Source organism: Hemicordylus capensis, chromosome 1 (genome assembly GCF_027244095.1).
Source record: "Hemicordylus capensis ecotype Gifberg chromosome 1, rHemCap1.1.pri, whole genome shotgun sequence".
NCBI lineage: Eukaryota > Metazoa > Chordata > Lepidosauria > Squamata > Cordylidae > Hemicordylus > Hemicordylus capensis.
The window spans coordinates 112,958,060-112,981,159 of record NC_069657.1 but is presented as its reverse complement, the minus strand read 5'-3'; the positions used below and the strand labels follow the sequence as shown (position 1 = coordinate 112,981,159).

The 23,100-nt window shown below is 43.0% G+C and overlaps 1 protein-coding gene across 2 annotated transcripts in view; it reads right to left on the bottom strand.

Annotated features, from left to right (window-relative positions):
- SPON1 (spondin 1) overlaps positions 1-23,100 on the bottom strand; it is a 541,453-nt gene that overhangs the window by 483,305 nt on the left and 35,048 nt on the right. For both annotated transcript variants that reach the window (XM_053265111.1, XM_053265102.1), the window contains exon 2: positions 17,825-17,931. In XM_053265111.1, the coding sequence (XP_053121086.1) occupies positions 17,825-17,931 (107 nt within the window). The remainder of the gene's footprint in view (positions 1-17,824; positions 17,932-23,100) is intronic.

Genomic DNA, 23,100 nt, shown 5'->3' with positions numbered 1-23,100 from the left:
CTTATGTTCCTATGCAAATATGCATTAGCAGAAACATCTCGACACACAACTTAATATATTTCCATCCCACGTATTTCTATGCCCACTCCCCTCTCTCTCTAAAGGGTCTAATGTTTAAGCAACTGAATTTGCAAGAATGTAAAGATGTAAAAAAAACCAAGGTAAGGGGGTGGGGCTTGGGATTTTTGTTGCTTTTTATTGCAACTTGGAGGCCCACCAGAAGACCCACCATTCAGAAAAGCAGGCAAGAAGTTGGAGCTGTTTTAGTTTTCTCATGCAGTATTGCAATCTTTTCTGAACAAAAGATTTTTTCAGAATTTTTTTAAACGAAAAAATTATGAAAAAGATACTTCCCACAGACCTGCACATACCATATTTTGCATCGAGAGTCCCGGCACTTAAATTACCTGAGTGCATTGTTTTTTATATCAACCTGCTCAGGGAAAGCCAGAAACCTTTTTGTTTTTATAGAAACAAATTATGAAGAAGATACCTCCCACTGACCTGCATATACCATATTTTGCATTGAGTTGGTTTGCACAAATGTGCAAAACAGCAAAGTTCAGCCTTAGAGAAGACAGAAACAGAGGCTCTGCCTGAATAAAATTTAAAAAAAATGCAAAAACAAAAACTGAGTAGGAACGGGGGGGGGGGCCTAAAACTATAGTTTTGCAGGAGAATTAGAGAATGAAAAGGTTAAAAAAATCTTACTTTCTGTGTTTTTCTCTTTCTCCCCCTCCCCGCTCAATTCTCTTTCTCCCCTTTCTCTGTTGCTTCTTTGCAAGTACATTTTCTCTTTTTTTCTGTGTAGCTTTGCGCGCTCTCTCTCTCTCTCTCAATCAATTCCCACCCGCATGTGTTTTACTCATATGGATGGTCTCTTTTTTCCTGATTTTTAAACATGGCTCACTTAGATTACCGGGGAGCAACTGTGAAAACTGTTCAAACTAGAGAGATAGGGGCCAAGCACATGATACAACAAATGCTGGGTAGCCAATGGGCTGCCATTGGCTAATTAATAATAATAATAATAATAATAACAACAACAACAACAACAACAACAACAACAGCCTATATTCTGCGACGATATCTATAACAACTGACAATAAAATTCAGCCATCCCAGGTCCTTGGGAAGGACTCGATGTCTGGATAAAACGAACCAGTCAAGAACACCTGTCTGACTGTGTAAACAAGAAATAATAATAATAAAAATAATCTATAGGCATTTTCCAAGGGGACTCACTATCTCCTCTGTTGTTTGTAATCGCCATGACCCCACTTTCACAAATACTAAACAAAACAGGCCTCGGATACCAAACATCTAAAACATCAAGTAAAATCAACCATCTGCTGTACATGGACGATCTGAAGTTGTATGGAAAGTCCCAGTCAGAAATCGAATCACTGCTAAACACTGTCCATATATTCAGTAGCGATATAGCAATGGAGTTTGGACTAAACAAGTGTGCTGCATTAATAATGAACAGAGGGAAAATAACAAAAACAGAAGGAATAGAACTGCCCAATGGAAGCAAGATCAAGAACCTGGAAGAGAAAGAACCTTACAAATACTTGGGCATTCTCCAGGCTGATAACATTGCACACACTGAAGTTAAAAGAAAAATTGGAAGTGAATACATCAGGAGAGTTAGAAAAATCCTCAAGTCCAAACTCAATGGCGGGAACACCATACAAGCCATAAACACCTGGGCTATACCTGTTATCAGATACACTGCAGGAATAATAGACCGGACCCAGGCAGAGCTAGAGATGCTAGATCGTAAGACCAGGAAAATCATGACAATCAATCATGCTCTGCACCCCCGCAGTGATGTCGATAGGCTATACCTCCCTCGCAGCTCAGGTGGAAGAGGAATGCTGCAAGTCCATCAAACAGTAGGGGGGGGGGAATGAGGCCTTGAAGAATATATAAAGGACAGTGAAGAAGATGTACTTCAAATGGTCAATAACGAGAAACTATTCAACACCAATGAAACAAAGCAGGCCTACAAGAAAGAACAAGTCAAGAACCGAGCAGAAAAATGGAGAAATAAGCCACTGCATGGTCAATATTTGCACAATAGAAGTGGAAAATCAGACATCACCAAGACCTGGCAATGGCTTAAAAATGGCAACTTGAAGAAAGAAACAGAGGGTTTAATACTGGCTGCACAAGAACAGGCACTAAGAACAAATGCAAGAAGAGCAAAAGTAGAAAAATCCACCACAAACAGCAAGTGCCACCTTTGTAAAGAAGCAGATGAAACCGTGGACCACCTAATCAGCTGTTGTAAAAAGATCGCACAGACTGACTACAAACAAAGGCATGACAAGGTAGCAGGGATGATACACTGGAACATCTGCAAAAAATACAAGCTACCTGTAGCCAAAGATTGGTGGGACCATACAATTGAAAAAGTTGAAGAAAATGAAGATGTAAAAATATTATGGGACTTCCGACTACAAACAGACAAACATCTGCCACACAATACACCAGATATAACTGTAGTTGAGAAGAAAGAAAAACAAGTCAAAATAATCGGCATAGCAATACCAGGGGATAGCAGAATAGAAGAAAAAGAAATAGAAAAAATCACCAAATACAAAGATCTACAAATTGAAATTGAAAGGCTGTGGCAGAAAAAGACCAAATAAATCCCAGTAGTAATTGGCGCCCTGGGTGCAGTTCCAAAAGACCATGAAGAGCACCTCAACACCAGAAATCACCATCAGCCAACTACAAAAAGCAGCTTTACTGGGAACAGCCTATATTCTGTGATGATATCTATAACAACAGCAACAACATCGACAATAAAATTCAGCCATCCCAGGTCCTTGGGAAGGACTCGATGTCTGGATAAAACAAACCAGTCAATAACACCTGTCTGACTGTGTAAACAAGAAATAATAATATATTATTATTATTATTTGTATAAAACAAACCAGTATATACTTTGTTTTTATACAAAACAAAGTTTGTATAAAAGAAACCAGTCAATAACACCTGTCTGACTGTGTAAACAAGAAATAATAATTAGAAGGCAGCTACTGTAGCAGGAAAGGAAAGCCTTGATTGGTTAAGATGTTCTCCCTCTCCTACACATTTACAACATGTAGTCAGCAGGCACAGCAGCAGCAAGGAAGGGAGAGCTGGTGCTGGCTGGGTGATTTGGAGGCCCCCCCAAGACAGTGGGGGCTGTGAGGCCACAGATCTGGTCCCCAAGGTCCATGGTGAAGAATGTCCCTGCATCCATATGCTGATATGACTGCTGATTTCTCTGACGTTTTTGCTGATACTCCTGGCTCTGTCATATATTCCAAACATAAAATTCAGATAAAGGAACGTGAGGAACGTTCAGTTGAGGAATGTACCCATAGCATTGCGCCAACCACTTAGAGAGGAGATCTTAAGACTACAGCATGCTGACATCATAGAACCTGTCAGCTCATCAGAATGGTTCTCTCCCATTGTTTTTGTGAGAAAATCAAATGGTACATTTAGAGTGTACTTAGATTTGATAGATGTCAACAACCTGTTAGTGGACTGTCATCCTTTACCCAATATCAACAAAATGCTTCTTACTCTGAAAGAGGCCTCTGTTTTCACAACTTCGAACTTGTCTTCAGCCTATCATCAAATTCCTCTGCTCAAACATTTTTACAAAAAGACAGCCTTCATTACCCCAGAGGGAAGTTTTTCACACCCAGCTTTTAGTTTGCATGTCTTCCTGAATGGAGATGCGCATTCACAAATTTACCCCCAAAGTCCCTGCGAGCTAACAGGCAGCACTTCACACACAACTCAGGTTTTTTACTTTGCATTAGAGCGTAGCCCAATTTATATCTGGGGTAAAAAAAATTCATCTTTTTGGGTCAGTTATTTTAGGCAACTTCAAACTCACAGTAAAACCTTGCAGTAAACCTGCTGTAAAGCCTGCTGTCTGGGAAAGCTCAGGGTCTTTTTCAGTACAAAAGACTGCCCTTTGCATTCGCCTCTGCAGTTTTGGTATTTCAACGAATGGTTCATGCAAGTTTTGGGACTATGGATGGAATCACTTACTTTCTGGATGACATTTTAGTGTATAGCAAAACCATGAGCATGATGCTAAACTGACAGAAGTCTGAAGAAAACTCCAACAATACAGAATTACTATCTCTGCAGAGAAATGTCAGTTTTGCACACACTTGGTGACGTAATTGTGACACACAATATCTCAGAATGGTGTACCCCCCTCCCACAAAAAAAGTAGAGTATCCCAATGGTCCCGGAGGGAAACTTGCTCTGGATATAATGGGGCCTTTTGATAACCAACCTACAAACCAAAGATTTGCTCTAGTGATGGTGGATTATTATTCCAGGTGTCCAGAAGTTTCATTTGCTGGCAGGTGATCCAATTTATGGCTGCAGTTTTGAGAAGGTTTAAAGAACCTTCTCAAACCTGCAGTTTAAAGAACTGACAATGGGACACAGCTTACCTAATTTAAAATGGAGCAATATTTGCATAACCATGGGATAAAACACAAGACTCTTCCTTGTGCCATCCTCTAGGGAATGGCTTAGTGGGAAGAATGAACAGATTAGCAAAAGAAGCTTTACAACTGGCTACTAAGCAACAACAAACCTGGAAAGTTGCAATCTGTGAAACTCTACTTGCTCATTCCACTACAGGAAAATCACCCTCTGAACTGCCGAGAGGATGCAAAGCTACCAGCAAACGTACACAATGGCAACTGCAAGGGCTTTCCGTGCCATCTCCCTCTGAAGATGCAGAGATTTGTAATTGGGTAAGGGAGAAGCAATAAAATTACAAATCGTATGTGGATCAGAAATGGGGTGCAAAACAACAAACATTTCAGATAGGGGACTTTGTCCAAGTATGGACAAAGAGGAGAGAAGAGGGCTGGTCTTGTGGTAGCAAGCATGACTTGTCCCCTTAGCTAAGCAGGGTCCACCCAGTTGCATTTGAATGGGAAACTTGATGTGCACTGTAAGATATTCCCCTCAGGGGATGGAGCCATTCTGGGAAGAGCAGAAGGTTCCAAGTTCCCTCCTTGGCATCTCCAAGATAGGGCTGAGGGAGGATCCTGCCAGCAACCTTTGAGAAGCTGCTGCCAGTCTGGGTAGACAATACTGAGCTAGATGGACCTACGGTCTGATTCAGCATATGGCAGCTTCCTATGTTCCTATGGCTGTCTTATAAAGTGAGAAAAGGATGTTCCCGATATTCTGGACCAAATCAAATAATCAAAATCTGAGGAGATTCTGTTATTTTGGATGATGGAAAGAAATGGAGCAGTTTGAGACTGTTTAGCATGCATACTATGAGACAAGAGGGAAGGGAGTCTGGTCTTGAGAGAGGAACTGGAGAGGACTTTGATCTAGTCTGCAGTTTTGACCTGACAGAGGATGCCAAGTGAGGTGGCAAAGTGATGGACAATCCTCTTTATCAGAAAGAACATCACTAATTGCTCATGTGCCAGAGAGCCCAAGACTTAGGAGAAGTGTGTATGGCAGGAGACCACCTAAAAGACTTCTAGATTTTGTCACTGATTTTTAAATCAATTCAATTCTGGCTGTTATAAAGAGGAGGGATGTGTTGTATTCTATCCAGTATCTTTTATGTTCTGTTGTTTAGAAGTTTGTCCCAATGAGGATCCTTTAGAGAATGTGGGGAGTAGGGTCAGAAAGGGAAAGGGAGGAAAAGGAGGAGGAGAAAATTGAGTTGTTTCTGAATAAACTCTTAGTTAAATGAATCTATATAAGATTACTTTGTGCTGGTGAGGGAAGCAGCTATAAAACAGTGGGGCAGCTGGGAAACAGCATGCAAATGCCTGGGAACTACATTTCCATGACTTTTTCCATGGGAGAACCCGCCACTGTACTAACTGGGAAATTGGCCCCATGATCGGCTGCATCCCTGTGGAGGGGAAGGGAATAGCCAGCTTGGACCTTCCAATCTGTCCAACTACACACTCATATTGTGTGTTATGCAACACTTCATATGTGACATGTAAGTGGGAGGAGAGTCTCACCCTCTCCCCTTGGTGGTGAAAGAATGACGGAAAGACATATTTCCCCTCACAGGAAGAAGCATGAACTCCAAGGTAAACACAACTCATGTATCCTGGCCTCCCCAGATAAGAAAAGCGGGAGGACTGTAGCTCAGGGGCAGAGTATTTGCTCTGCATGCAGAAGATCCCAGGTTCAATCCCTGACAGCATCTCCAGGTGGGGCAGGGAGAAGTCTCCTGCCTGAAACTTTGGAGAGCCACTGCTAGTTAGAGTAGACAAGACCACGCTAGATGAACCACTGACTTGGTATAACTTGGTATAAGGTAGCTTCCTATGTTCCTGTGTTCTCTCCTGGTTCTATTCCCTGTGCAAATCCACCCTAAATAACCATACTTCTCCTCCAGTGTATTTCTGTTGAAAGTGTTCAGAAGTTGGTTGAGTCAGAGATTCTCAAACTTGGGGGAGCTGAATTACAACTCCCATCATCCTCAGACCCAATAGTCTTTAGGAGACTACAGCTGAAAGGAAATGTACAAATACAAAATTGTCCTTAAAAAAACAAACACCTAACAGACAAGTTTAATTTCAAAATGTTCAGGCTTCATTTTTCCAGCAGTGCTTATTATCAGGCATACAACTGTGTATCACAGACTGTGAAGATTCAAGATAACAGCCTGAGCCTCAGCATGGAAGTGCAGATTGCTCATCAGCATCAGCAGCACCAAACCATAACAGCAAGAGCCAAAGAATTGTCTTTATAATAATACTGAAGAAGCCATTGCTGGCCCTTTTCCAATCCATGGTTTCCCCAGATTTCACCCCAAGAACCCCACCCCCTGCTTTGTATTTAGAATCTGTGCTGTGCAAAGGATGAGGAAGAGCTATTGTTATGTCTGTACTAGCATTCCTGTATAGCACGAGGGAATGAGTCCTCCCTTGCACCAGTGCTGAGATAGGACTTGATCCTATGAGGAGTTGTCTCAGCCCTACAAAGCTCTATTTTACTTGCTGTGAGTAGGATGCCAACTTAGCTGCAATGGCATACACCTCTGTTTCCGCGGGCAACAGATAAAAACACCCAAGGGGGATTAGGCTGCCTGCCAGTCTTTTAACTTCCTGTATAAAACTGCTTGCATAACGTGGCATCATACCATGGTGCAGGACATGGCGTAAGCCTAATGCAGCATTTATACACTCTCACTTTTCATCAAGCTAGTGGCACACAAGGCAACTATAATGCAAGACTATGCATTAGTGAAGTTGGTTCTTAAATCTTTAATGATTGCCGGCATTATAGCTAGGTGTTAACTCTACAAAGAGCACTTAATAGAGTGTTTGCAGGTGGAAGGACAATGAGTTCTGGTTTATGCCAAAAAAATATGATTTAGCTATTCAAAACTTTTGAAATATTCATCTGCCAATTAAAATGCTGATTTCAGCTTCTAAGCAGTATAATAAAACTAATTAAATTGCTTAATAATTATCCCTCCGTCGAGATCCATGAGGCATTTGGAGATATTTAGAAAACTCAATTTTCTGCCAACTCTCATCTAAGTTCAAGATTCTTGCCGACTTCTGCAAAGTGAAGGGAGTTTTTGATTTGCTGGTCTGGTGCTGAAAACACAGATAGGCCTGCAGTCCAGACCCTTGTAAAAATCTCCTTTTCTTGCCAGTGCTGAAAAGTTAATTGGATATTAGCTGCAATAGGACATTAATGGTGGGAATGCGCCCAACTGTGGAAAGAAGAAAATAACCCTTTTTTATTGTAAGGGAGAAATTATAATTAAGTTACAGGAAATGAGCCACACTAATTTGTACTTGCTAACATCTGTGTGATGACTTGCTTCAAAACTTCTCAAAGACGACAATATTCTTACTGGCCTTCTAGACTGAAATTCACAAAGTACTTGTTTTAATACTACAATTTCATAAAATTTATAAGCATACATTTTCTTGCCTTATACCACTTGTTAAATCCCTCAAGACTTTTAAAAATGGTACTGCTAAACTAACTTTGGAACTTGAGAGTGGTAGGCTTGTTCTCTTTCCAGATTTTATCCTCAGTTCTGAAGCAGAAAAAATGGAGCTCAGTTTCAACCATCACAATCTATTCTTCACCTTTTATCAGTTTAGTCTATTTGGAATGTCCAGATTCTGAGAGATTTGCTGAAGCCAAACAGAACAAACACAGGAAGATTGGCGTAGCAAGGTTGGAGCAGGCCTAGGGACAAAAAATGAAGATGGGCCTCCTTGCTCTCCATCTTCTTTGTTTTCCCCCTCCCCTATATATTTTCTTGCAGAAAAACTGTAAGGACATGATGAAAACAAGATTCTTAGCATGCCCTTTCTTTCCCTTCTGTGCATATAATATTACACCCTCTTCATATCTGCATACACTTTCACACACGTATTTGTGCAAACATATTCCCCTAACTCAGAAACACTTTTAACAAATATGCCTACTACTGTGCCCTGATATATGCATACATACAACCCTAGCAATGTTCCTATCACGTTTTACCCATTTGTGCACTCTCTCTCTCTCTCTCTCTCTCCCCTCCCCTCACATGCACACTTATCAAAGCTGTTCCAAGGACTCTGGATACAGCATGAGGGGAAGTAAGAAAGGACTTGACTTTGAGGGCTGGCAAAATATGTACACCAAGGACAACAAAATCAGCCATGTCCTGCACCATGATCTGCACCACCCTAAGATTCCAGACATAGGAAATGAGAAGCATTGAAAATAACTCAATGAATGTATACAATTCAATAACTCAATGAATGTGCTATGTATACAATTCTGAGAACTTATTTGGCTGAGAAACAAATGAATATATATTTAACCACCACCACCACAGACCAGCCAATAAACTCCACCCCACTCGTGCTCTTACTTTCTGCTTTCCTTTCCATGGAGAGGAAAACAAATCATTGAGAGTTCTGAAGGGAAGATCAGATGGGTCAAGACTTATTGGGAAAAACCCAATCATTTAAAATCATTTTTTAAAAGTTCAACATCTCTCACACAAGTACAAGCAAGGGCTTGGGGACAGGGAAGTGACACATCAAGGGAGGCTTTAAGGTGGGGATGGGATCTCTCTCTCTCTCTCTCTCTCTCTCTCTCTCACACACACACACACACACACACACACACACACAGAGTTCATGAATGTGAGAAGGAGAAAAACACACACTGGCTTCTGGGGGAAGAAATCACAATCACAGAAAAACAGATAAGTGTTTGTCTGATTTTCCTTTCCAGCTCTCCTCCTTATGGCCATCATACTTCCTTCCTGCTCCATCACCAACTCTGCATTGAGTTGCTGAGAAGGGGAGGAGCACAACTCAAGGAGGACCAATCAAAGATGGCTGCTGCTGGTCTGGTTTAACCTTTTCCTTTCTCAGTAGCTGTCATTGTCGTTCTGCCTGAAAAAAGAGAAACTGCTCGCCGGCCATGATTGCGAGTTGCGCAGCTGGCGGTGGGGGAGAGAGAGACGTTTGGGGGCAACATCATACCCTGGCCATGGGTCTGTAGAGTCTTGTGGGGCCCCTTGACCCTCTGGGCCTGGGGGCAATCCCCCCCCACCGTCCAATGGATCCTACACCCCTGCACAGGCCATTGATCCATCTAGGATCAGGCCATTGATCCATCTAGGTCAGTATTGTCTGCACTGACTGATGGTAGCTCTCCTGGAGCCTTTCCCAGCCCAGCCTAGAGATGCCAAAGATTGAGCCTGAGACCTTCTGCATGCAAAGCAGATGCACCACCACAGCCACAGCCCCAACTTTCTGAATGGTGAGAGTTTGACCTAGGCCCTCCACTAGAACACACAGGAGAGAGTGAGTGTCTCTGCTTATATAGCTCTGCAACTTGAAGTTTGAGAGACAGAAAGAAAGGCACTTTCTGACTTGATATGCTCTCTCAAGAACAATGAATCCCAGATCTCCTTAGCTGCTATAGGCACTTCCTGTGTGTAGACAATTAAAGGGTGTGTCAGTTCATAGGTATCAGAAGGAAGGAAGAAACATCACAATAATCAGACAAAAATGAATCGGATGTGATCTTGGTTGGTATACATTAGGAAGGCACAAAACGTTTCAACGTCAAAATGCTTTGACTAAAAATGGGCTGTTTTGAGTGTCTCAAGCACAAAACAAAATGCCCTTTAAATAAAGGGCCTTTTTCAAGCGCAGAACAAAACAGCCCCATTACTAGTCAAAACGTTTCGATATTTTGAGTGCCATTTTGGAGGCCTGATTTCCCCTTGTTGATTGGTTTTACTGGCACTGGCTTCTGATTGGCTTGCAATCTCCTTGCTACTTGGTTGGCTTGTTAGCATACAAATAAAGTGTTGGGATGGGTAAATGTGCCCAGATTGGCTGAGGGGAGGGAAGAAGGAGGGGGGAGTCCAAAGGAGAAAGTTGCTCTATTTGAGTTTCTGGCTATACTTGCTGCTAAGGGTGCTTCTGTGGCAGCTGTTGCAATGCTAGGAAGGTAAGGAATCATAATTGTGTGAGAGAAAGCAAATTGTGCCAATGATGTCACTGCAGTGTAGGCATTGTGGCTGGCAGTGGATTCTGGGTCAGTGATTCTTTTTGGCCATTTTTAGACTGTGTTTGAAATGTGTGTTCTGTGTTGGGAAGGACAGATTCCCTTTTACTGTGTGCTTCTGCAGGGTTTTTCAAGGCAGAGCTGCAAAATGCATTGCAAATTGCAGTACAAAACCTGTGTGTGCAGTGCATTCCGTGAGTGCAGCTTATTCCGGCCATAGGGAACAATGATGAAACACCAAACACCCCATTGTTCCCCATGGATAGCTCCTAGGGATACCAAAGAGGGTTGGATGGTAGGGCATGATTGGTACTACCTACCACCCAACCCACAAAACAACATGCAATTTTAAACACATTTTTAATCTTCCCCCAAACCCTCATTTGACCCTATGTTTACTGTTTATTTGTTTATTTCGGCCCAAGGCCAGCATATTTGATCCTATGGGGGTTGGGGAAAAGATTAAAAAAATGTTTGAAATTGCCTGCTTGCTCATTTCTTTTGTGGTTTGGGTGGTAGGTAGCCCCCATCATGCCCTATCACCCAACCCACTTTGTTGTCCCTAAGGGGTTATCTGGGGGGGGGGATGGAGTGTTTCTATTTCCCCCACTGTTCACTATGGCTGAAACACTCAAAATGTTTCAAGTTCTGTTCCATCGAAACAACCGGTTCAACTGCCTGTTTTGGCTGTCTGTGTTTTGTTTCAAGCTAGAAACAAAACACAAAATCCATTTCGTCCATATCCCTAGTTTGCATTGGAAACTGGTGTTCTGGTTCCTTTTCCTAGAATAAGGTTTATCACCTGAAATGGATATCAGAATGTAGATTTTGAGGGAGTTTTTGTGGTTTTTTCCATCTACCCCAATCAAACTTGTGAATTTGGTTATTCTACATAACTCTGAATTTGGTCTTCGTGTTCCTTTTGTGGAAAATTGTGTTTATCATGAAAAATGGATTCTGGAATATGAATGTTGTGAGATTTCTGCGGCTTACTGAAATTGAATCACTCTTATCTAACTAATCAAATGAAACATGAATTTGGTTGATTTAGATTGCTTGGAAGTTGATGATCTGAGCCCTTTTTCCAGAATATCACCCTCCCCATCTGTTTTAGTGCTGCATGCGCTGCTTGGGCTCCCCACCCCACCCCAAGGTCACGCTGCTGGTGCACACCAGCAGTCCAATCAGAGGCTCTCCTACACTCAGCAGTGGGGAGCCCTGCTCCTCCCCCACAAACAGGCCCAACCAGCAGGAAGCACACCGTAGGAGCTTCGGTGGTGACGCGAGGAGGTGAGCCAGCCAACCAGCAGCAAGCAGCCTGCAGCCAGCCTCCCGCCACCGCGAGGACAGCAACAGGGGGTTGGCGTGGCATCTGCAGTGCTCACCCTTTGGTTAGTGCTGAGTAGACTACTCCCCACAACTGTTTATTCACATAATGTGGGATGCTTCATTTGCATACCAAAATTGTTCACAAACAAAGGTTGCCTCCGACAAGCCAGTTTGTTAGCTCAGTTTGATTGTTAGCATTTTAGAGTTTCTTAGCATTTTATTTTATTTTAGAAAATAGCTGTGGTTTGCATTAGAAATAAACAAAAGGAGAAGAAGGGGGAAGCCTTGAGGCTAGGTTGGGGCAGACCTACAATGCTGTGCAAACAGAGGGAGAGGGAGAGAAAGATGAAGTTTCGGCTGTTTCTTTGTCTGAGCAGCCTCTTCTGCGATAATATCTCTGGCAGGGTTGTGTGTGAACCTGTTCGGAGGCCCTTTTATGGGCCTCTGAACAGGTCCGAACACCAGGCGGTGTGGAAGGTCAAAGGTGTGTGTGGGGACTTCAAGGGCGGGGGAGGGTGCACTTACCCCTCCCTCGTCTTTACCCCCGCCAGTGCTCTGATAGTAAAGGCTCTGTCAAGGTGGCAGCATACCTCCCTGCCGCCCCGTTCCCTCTTTGGCTGGAGAATGACTGCCAGTAAACACTGGTTCAGTCCTTCTTAGCCCACCCCTGCTTTTGTGATTCCCCCAAAAGACCTTTAGGCTGGCTATGGGCCTGCTTTTGAGGACTAAATCCATAGACACATAGAGGCACTTGATAATAATGTGTAAGCATCAGGGGTTGTGGCTGTCGGGCATGTCAGTTTGGGTAGAGTATGAACATAAGAACATAGGAACAGCCCTGCTGGATCAGGCACAAGGCCAAGCTAGTCCAGGATCCTGTTTCACACAGTGGCCCACCAGATGCCGCTGGGAGCCTACAGTCAGGAGTTGAGGGCATGCCTTCTTTCCTGCTGTTACTCCCTTCCCACTGGTACTCAGAGGCATCCTGCCTTTGAGACTGGAGGTGGCCTTTAGCCCTCCAACTAGAAACCGATGATAGACCTCTCTTCCATGAAGTTATCCAAACCCCTTGTAAAGCCATCCAGCTTGTTGGCTGTCAGCACATCTTGTGGCATAGAATTCCACAAGTTGATGATGCATTGTGTGAAAAAGCATTTCCATTTATTGGTCCTAAATTTCCTGGCAATCAATTTCATGGGATGACCCCTGGTTCTAGTGTTATGGGAGAGGGAGAAGAATTTCTCTCTATCCACTTTCTCCACACTATGCATGATTTCATAGACCTTTATTATGTCTCCTCACAGTCTTTTCTCCAAACTAAATTGCCCCAGGTGTTGTAGCCTTGCCTCATAGGAAAGATGCTCTAGGCCTCTCATCATCTTGGTTGCCCTCTTCTGCAACTTTTCCAGTTCTACAATATCCTATTTTGGATGTGATAACCAGAATTCTATGCAATACTCCAGGTGGCCACACCATTGTTTTGTATGAGAGGATTATAATATTAGCAGTTTTATTTTCAGTCCCCTTCCTAATGATCCCTAGCATGGAATTGGCCTTTTTCACAGTTGCTGCATACTGAGTCAACACTTTCAATGAGCTGTCCACCACAACCCCAAGATCCCTCTCCTGGTCCATCACCGACAGCTCAGATCCCATCAACGTGTACTTGAAGTTGGGGTTTTTCATTCCAGTGTGCATCACTTTACACTTGATAACACTGAACTGCATTTGCCATTTTGTCAAATGGCAATCTGTTTTGGATTTCACTACCCAAAAGAGTTTGGTATCATCTGCAAATTGGGCCACCTTGCTGCTTACCCCTACTTCTAGATCATTTATGAATAAATTAAAAAGCACTGGTCCCAGTACAGATCCCGGGGGGGGGACCCCACTTCTTACTTCCCTCCATTGTGAAAACTCTCCATTTATACCTACCCTCTGTTTCCTGTCCTTCAACCAGTTAGCAACCCACACATGTACTTGTCCTCTTATCCCATGACTGCTAAGTTTTCTCAAGAGTCTTTGAAGAGGAACTTTGTCAAAAGCTTTTTGCAAGTCCAGGTATACTATGTCAACTGGATCATCTTTATCCACACACTTATTGACATTCTCAAAGAACTCCAAAAGGTTGGTGAGGCAAGATTTACCTTTGCGGAAGCCATGCTGGTTCTCTCCCAGCAAGGCCTGTTCTTCTATGTGCTTTACAATTTTATCCTTGAGGATGCTTTCCATCTATTTGCCTGGAATGGATGTTAAGCTAACCAGCCTGTAATTTCCTGGATCGCCCCTGGATCTCATTTTGAAAATTGGTGTTACATTTGCTACTTTCCAGTCCTCTGGTACAGAACCTGATTGCAGGGATAAGTTATATATTTTAGCAAGGAGGTCACATTTGGGTTCACTGAATTTCACATTTCACATTTGGGTTCTCTGAAGACTCTTGAATGGATGCCATCTGACCCTGGCGATTTGCTAGTTTTCAGTTTTTCCAGACAGTTTAGAACATCATCTCTTGTCACTTCTATCTGACTCAGTTCTTTAGCTTCCATCCCCAAAAAGTCTAGTTCAGAAACAGGTATGTGCTCAGTATCCTCTGCCATGAAGAAGGACACAAAGAACTTATTTAGCTTCTCTGCAACCTTCATATCCTCTTTTATAATCCCTTTCACTCCCTCATTGTCTAATGGTCCAACCGCCACATTGGTCCAAACGCCACTTTGCAAGTTCTTAAAAATACTGGCAGTTTTTAAAATAACACTATTTTATTTAATGTTCTTATTTACAATTTCAGTTAGTGCAACATGTGACTTTATTCAGATTTTAAAAAAATTTTTCAGGATGGAATAATGAATCACATTTCCATGATAATTGGTGAGAGCCAGAAATCCCAGATAATCCAGGCAAGCCCATGTGGAGTGAGAAGGATGGTCTGCATCTGTAAAGGAAGGACTGTCGGTCGAAAAGTATCTATTTTGCATGCAGAAGGTCCCAGGTTCCGTCTCTCGCATTTCCAGGCAGGGCTGGAACATACCTGTCTGAAAGCCTAGATTGCTGCTATCAGTCAGTGTATACAGTTTTGAGCTAGATGGAGCAATGGTCTGATTCAGTATATAGCAGCTTCTTATAACCCTATCAACTTGCTTAGAGGCTTAATGAGAGTGGCCTCCAGGCCAGAACAGAGTCATACAACTGCAATTTCTCACTGTCCCTGTAGCCTAACATAGTAAATCACATTTAGCCATTGAATTTTGCTGGCAGACAAGGAGAAAATCAGAAATACATTATTATAGCCACTGATGATGATTGGACATCAGCTGCCAATACCATTGTTTGCATGACCTTTCTGAGCAGGTGCATTCCATCTAAGCAAAAAGAACCGGGAATTTCAGCAGCAGTACCTTTAAAGACCCACAACCATTTAACTTGTCTCAGATTTTACCAATTATTCTGCACAGAGATAAGGTCCAGGGACAACTCTTGTTTTGTATATCTTTTATTTGATGCCAGCTCCAGGGATGGGTGGGGGAGAGGGCATAGAATGAGGAGCTTGCTTCAGACATAGTTGTAATCCTAATAAAAACAGGGATACTATTTGCACAATGGAATGTGTGGTTCCAGACCTCTCCCGCGTATAAGATAAGCATATTATAAGATATAGACAAGCCTACTGATTTTATGTATTCTGTACATTTATGGGAAAATATGCATTTAAATGTGTATTTTGCAATTTCTCACCTCTGCAGGCCACGCAAATGAAACAGATCCATATTCCAGGTCCCCAAATAGTGTTGTAAATGCTGCTATCAGATGGGAGGCAGGTCTACCTATTTTGGAATCAGTTTATTGGAAATGTATTTTTCTATTCTGGTTAAAGCTAAAGTTCTTACAAGTGGGATTAGCCCCTCTCACAATGATTGACGCCTTTAATTCGAAATGGAAATGAAATGAAATCTCAACTTTATGGGATTCCGCTTGAAGAACTTGCTAGGATGGGTTTTACCCTAGCTATGAAGGTGATTAAACAGCAAATAACCGATACTGACTTACAGGTTGATGTTTCTAAAATACCCGGAGCAGTGGTGGCCCGTGAACACACCGCTGGGTGGGGTGGGGGGGCCGTGGGAGGCTCCTTTAAGGGTAAATTAATTCTGTGCTTACCTCCGCAGCCTCCGTACCTGAACACTGTTCAGAGAAGCGGCGTGCCACCCAGCAGCTCCTACAGCTGGGAATCGCCTCCGCCACTCACCTGACTGCTGGCAGGGGCTTGGCTCCGTGTCAGCAAGGTAAGTGGCGGTGGCGATTCCCCAGCGCAGGGGCTGCTGGGCAGCACGCCACTTCTCTGAACAGCATTCAGCTGCGGTGGCTGCAGAGGTAAGCACAGAATTCATTTACCCTGAAAGGTGACTTCTGTCCCCCCTGTCCCCCAGAAGCACGTTCGCGGGCTGCCACTGACCCAGGGGTCTGTATATAGGTAACCAGCTCCTTAATCTTAAGCTCGCTGATTACCTAAGTAATATAACATTTCCTGAATTTAGGCATGCCCTGACTCTTGCGTGTCTTAATGCTCTTCCAACGGCTGTTCTTAAGGGAAAGTTTAAGGGGACTCCTTATTCTTTGTGCCTTTGCCCTTGTGGCACAGGTGCTATTGAGTCTACCGTTCATTCTATTCTTTACTGTGACCTCTACAGGGATGTTCGTTCAAATTTTATTTTACCCTGGCTGAATGTTTTCCCCGGCCGCTCAGATGACTTTTATCTTGATTTACTATTGTCTAAATTTAACATTATGAATACTAATTCAGTGGCTAGGTTTTGTTATATTGCATGCAAGTTGCATATTGCCATTTTATGGTGTTTCTTTTTCTGTTCTGGTCATTGACCGAAATAAAGCATACTGTGTATTTTGCAACATATTATCACACCAGCTGTTTAATTAGAAAATGCATTTAAAAAAAAACACACAACATATTTAAATATGATTTTTTCCAGTGATAGGAAAAAAAATAGAGGATTCTTAGCAGAAGACCACAAAACAGAAATAAAAAGAGATTGTATCAAGTTTGGATAAAAAAGAAGCAAAGAGATCCATCCACTCTAATGTGAAAGTCCTATAGCAGTATGTAAAAAAAGATGGAAGATGGCACAACACTGAGACTACAACACAACAGAGGAATTTCCTCCTATGAGGAAAGCTCCTAAAGACAGTGGAATTCAGGAAGAGCGTCAATGGATTCAGCAAGTTAGTGTAACAGATGGAAATAAGCTCTCAGACAGAGGCAAAATCCTTCCTGGACCCAAATCTGGTGTTTTTTATTTACTTTTTAGTTCATTAATGAAGAAGAAACTCATGTCTCCTTAGAAAGCACAATTTGCTAGGAAAAAATAAAGTTCAATATAACTGGGACTTCAGACTGGGGAGGGCTGACTTCCCAACACACTCAGCATAAGAATATCACCCATGATAAAATAAACCTTGCTTTTTTAGACAGCAAGATGAGCAGAAAAGGACACAAACTGCTGGATAGAATGTAGTTCCAAAATATTTGTGTTGGACCGCATTTGTTATGAATAGTGACATATTAAGGCCAATCTTTGATATCCCATTTTATATCATAAGGCCACAATCATATGCTTAATTTGGAAGTAGGGCTTACTTTTGAATAAACATGCAGATGATTGGGCTGTAAGTGGGTGGGAATATGGTGAAGCTCCAGTGAACTTCACTGCCAAATTACAGAACATGCTTTAATTATTTTTTTAAACATAAAAACTGATCTTATGAAGAATCAGAGCTGTTTCTTTCACCACATTTACAACTACAGAAATGCCAATATCCACACAAATGGATGATGCCAATCTGTGACAACCTATGTTTCCTGCTGAGAAATCACCATCAAGTGAGAATCACAGGAGTCACAGTTCCTCACCTGAAAAGTTCCCGCGTGGTCTTCTTCTTTTTCTCCCTCTTTTCCCTCTTTCAAAGCAATCAGTGTGAATCCACGAAAATAGGCTGGAGTGGCAGCAGAAAGGGTTACTGTGGAGAAAGGCAAACAGATAAGACATCTGAAACTAACTGTCCACATAGTCTTTTCCTAAATATTGTGGCAATGTTTTTACTAATGAAAGGGAAAGCTAATAATTTATTTCTAACCGTCCAATAGGGTGTAGACATTATAAGCTTATATACCTGTATTTACCCAATAGAAGACAACTGGAGCTATTCCCACGATCAGGCAAAATAGGGTTAGGCTTCCCTAGCCCGATTTTGCCTGATCGTGGGAGCCACTGGGCTCGCAGGCAAGCCTGGTGGCTCCCAGGTGGTTAACCTGCCTAAGTACCCCTCCCCTAAAATCAGGTTTGTGGAGCAAGCGCTCCGCAAATCCAGGTTTTTTTATCATGAGTAGCCACGCCGCGGCTCTGTGCCGCAGCTACTCAAGAGGAGACCCCCAGAGGGGAGGCGAAAAGCCGCCTCCCGGCTCTGGTGGTCTCGCCAGCATGCCCTGCGTGCTCCACTCCCCCCAGCCCCTGCCGGCTCTGTCATGGAGTTGGCAATCACATGGGTGGCCGATCCGGCTGCCCAGGGCTCCTTCCCTGATCATCTGCGGGGAGAGCGGGCTCTGCTGCACAAACCAGGTCTCACTGATCATGAGACCCGGCTCTCTGAATTTCTCTTTAAATATACAGGGTACAGTTTTTACTCCAAAGGAAGATGACTCTGAATTTGTTTGTTTATTTATTTGTTTGTTTGTTTGTTTGTTTAATTTATACCCCGCCCAAACGTACGTCTCTGGGCGGCTAACAATTAAAACACATATAAAAGTTAAAACAATACAGTAATTTAAAAACCATAAAATTAACAGTACTTTTTAATTAAAAACCTGAGAAGGCTTGGGTTAAAAAAGGGTTTTCAATTTTTTTTAAAAAATAGCCAGAGATGGGGAGGATCGTAACTCAGCAGGGAGCGCATTCCACAATCTTGGGGCAGCAGTTGAGAAGGCCCGTCTCTGTGTGACCACCAAACGAGTTGGCGGTAACTGGAGACGGACCTCCTCAGATGACCTCGATGGGTGGTGGGGTTCATAGTGAAGAAGGCGTTTCTTAAATACCCAGGGCCTAAGCCATTGCAAGATATTCCCCTCAGGGGATGCAGCCGCTCTGGGAAGAGCAGAAGGTTTCAAGTTCCCTCCCTGGCTTCTCCAAGATAGGGCTGAGAGAGATTACTGCCTGCAACCTTGGAGAAGCCGCTGCCAGTCTGTGAAGACAATACTGAGCTGCATAGACCAATGGTCTGACTCAGTATATGACAGCATCCTATGTTCCACTTTGTATTTTGCCCAGAAACCTATCGGCAGTCAGTGTAACTCCATCAGCAAAGAAGTAATGTGGTCTCTCCGAGATGACCCAGAGACCAACCTCGCTGCCACATTCTGAACCAACTGAAGTTTCCAGACTATGTACAAAGGCAGCCCCACGTAGAGTGCATTACAGAAGTCAAGTCTGGAGGTTACCAACCAATGTATCACTGTTTTGAGGTCATTAATCTCAGGAAACGGACGCAGCTGGCGTATCAGCCGGAGCTGATAGAAGGCACCCCTGGCCACAGACTCAATCTGAGAAACCAAGGAGAGACGTTGATCCAGAAGTACTCCCAGACAGCAAGCCTGTTCCTTTTGGGGAAGTGTGACCCCATCTAGAACAGGTAGATCAAAATCATCTCTGGAGTTCTGACCCTGCACAATAAATACCTCCTCTGGAATCAGATTCAGTTTATTCTCCCTCATCCAGCCCATTACTGCTTCCAGGCAGGCATTTAGGGAGAATATGCCATCACCTGAAGAAGTTGACATGGAGAAGTAGATGTGGGTGTCATCAGCATACTGATAACATCCAGCTCCAAATCCCCTGATGATCACTCCCAGTGGTTTCATCCAGATGTTAAAAAGCATTGGAGAGAGTATGGAGCCTTGAGGCCATACTTAAGCTCAGATTTTGAAGAGCAACAATCTCCAATCGACACCATCTGGAATCTGTCTGAGAGGTAGGAGCGGAACCACTGTAAAACAGTGCCTCCCACCCCCAACCCCCTCAGATATTCCAGAAGGATACTTTGGTCGATAGTATCAAAAGCTGCCGAGAGGTCCAAAAGGACCAACAGAGTCACACTCCCTCTGTCAATTGCCAATTGGAGATCATCCATCAGGCTGACCAAGGCAGTCTCTACCCCATAGCCCACCCAAAATCCAGTTTGAAATGGGTCTAGATAATCAGTTTCCTCCAAGGCCGTCTGGAGCTGAGAGGCCACCACCCTCTCAATTACCTTGCCCAGCCATGGGAGCTTGGAGACAGGCCTATAATTACTCAACTCTGAGGGATCTAGTGCAGGCTTCTTTAGAAGAGGTCTAATAATTGCCTCCTTAAGACAAGGAGGCATCCTGCCCTCCCTCAGAGAAGCATTGATGATTTCTACCAGGCCGCCTACAACAGCCTCCCTGCTAGATAGAATAAGCCATGTTGGACAAGGGTCAAGAGAATAAGTGGTAGGCCTCACCGCTCCAAGCAGCTTGTCCACATTCTCAGGAGTCACAAACTGAAATAGATCTAGTCGAATCGTATAAGAAGAATTGTTGGACACCTCCAGTTCAGACATCAAATTAATTGTGGAGTCTCCATCTAGGTTGGCCCGAATCCGAGAGATTTTGTCTTCGAAAAATTCATTAAACACATCACAGCGGGTGACTGATGCTTCCAAATTCTGGTTCAAGCGGGGGGGGGCAGATACTAGCCCCCTCACAACCCTGAACAACTCTGCCGGACGTGAACTCGCAGAGGCAATACGGGCAGAAAAGAATTGCTTCTTTGCCGCATGTATTGCCTGCGCATCGATCTTTAAGTGTGCTCTATGTCGTAATCTGTCGGATTCGAGTCGAGTCTTTCTCCACTTGCGCTCCAGTCGCCTAGCTTGCCGCTTCAGCCCCCATAGATCTTCCTTATACCAAGGGGCCAATTTTGAAGCGGGTCGGAAGGAACACTTAGGAGCAATCGTGTCTACTGCCGCGGTGAGCAAGTTGTTCCAATTCTTAACCAGGGCATCAACAGGATCACCGGCAAAACCAACATAAATCCTTCCAAGGCTTCTTGGAATCCTGCTGGATCCAATAACCTCTTCGGGTGGACCATTCTAATAGGCACCTCGCCCCTGCGGAGGTGGGAAGTGGTTGTAATCCCAACCTTAACCAAATGGTGGTCCCCATCAATTTAAGATGACCCCCCAATTTCTAGCATAAAATAACTTGGGGGGAAACCTAGTCTTGGATTCTGGTAAACAGAGCACATTCACACACCAGGAAGCTTCAAATTTTTCATGTAAGCCTGCTGTGTACATATTAAACTAAGCTGCATATAAATTAGGATTCATTCACACAACCCTTTCATGGGGATATTTTCAAACTTCACTTACTTTTAAAAAACATTCCTCTTAGTTCTGTTTGAATGTGTGCATTGTGGATTGTCATGGGACTGCATTTATCACCCCTCTATACTACTGGCATACCCATAAAGAACTGCATGATTGTTGTTTTACCCACAAGCAATTGTATTTCTAACTTCTTGTCTGATTGTGCAGCAGTATCAGCTTCCACCCAGCAGTATAAAATCCATACAAACCAATTGAGTGTCAGAGTTGGCATGCATCTATTTCAGAATCTTTTCATTGACATTGGTCTTTGCCTGGATTCTTTGATGGGAGCTCAGAGAAATAGAAGATATGGAGATGGAGATATTTGCCATCAGTGTGTTCTCCATCTTTTGGCAGTAAGAATATTATGTTTTATTTCAGCCTTTCTGGACAACCTGGAAAAGCCCTCAGAATGGCCATTCAAGAAAAGCAATTCCAGTGGCAGAGCAGAAATTCATACAAACATTAGATTGGGTAAACCAGGGCTGAAACATTGGTTCTTAAGGATTCCAATACAATCCTATGCATGTTTGCTAAGAAGTAAGCCCTAAGTTAAATAAGGAGGATATTCACACGTGCATGCAAAACTGGGCTAAGGGAGCCCAGTCCAGTTTTGCACGCACAGGAGATTGGGCCCGATCCCGGCAGCTACACAGCAGCAAATCTGACTATTTAGCCACCCTCTTAAAGGAGGTTAAGGGAGCGAGTGCACCCTTAAACTCATTTTTTGATCGTTTGGCAGCTGCAGCTGTAATCAAAGACTAGTGCAGATAGGGCAGTATATGAAAATAAAGTGTGTCTTATATAGGGCACTGGCTTCAGATTCAGCTATGAAGACACAACTGGCATTTTATTTGTTCCTCTACTTTGTTCGCAGACATTGTTTGACAGCTGAAAAACTTGGGTGGGTGTTCCCAATACTGAGGCAGAGAATGTTGATCTGAGAAGCTAATTTTGCTGTAAATGGCAGGCAGTGATTATCAAACACTAAAAAAAAAGTGATAAGCATTCAGTTCCTGAGGCATCTACATGTAGCTTTACATGTAGGCTGTTTAGATCCAAAGAAGATGAGCTGTCATATCTTGATAATTTATACCTAACCCTAACCTCTGCTAAAAGAGCAAAGAGGCACCTTTTAACGTGGTGATTCTCTTTATTTAGCAGGGGGAGAGCAACTGGCCCCATCCATCCCCAGGACAGCATCCCTCCAATGGCTGTTGCTGGTGTCTGTCTTATATTTCTTTTTTAGGTAGTGAGCATTTGGGGGGACAGGGGACTATTTTATTTTATTTATATCTATATAAACTGCTTTGGGAACTTTGGTTGAAAAGCAATATATAAATATCTGTTGTGTTTGTATTCATATACTTAACTTTTATATACTTTAGAGATTCCACATTGCCTCATATATACAGTATTCTCTTGTTAAAGTTCTTACAACAAGGTTGTAAGGTAGACAGATTTTTAGGGATGTGTGAGTTGATTTGGGTACAAATCGATTTGTACCCAAATCTAGCTGATTGGAGAGAGAACAAATCACCCCTGTGGTCCATTGGCTAGATTTGGGTCAAAACTGAATCGCACCTGATTCGATTTGAATCGATTCAAGATGTGGATTCATCCTATCAATTTCCCCAGATTCCTAGCTTTCATTTAAAAAAAAAAAAAGCTAAGCTCTAGCCCTTGTAGAAGTGGAGTTATGGAGCAAAATGTGTGGTCACTATTTTTCAAGTATTTGGATTCTTTGGT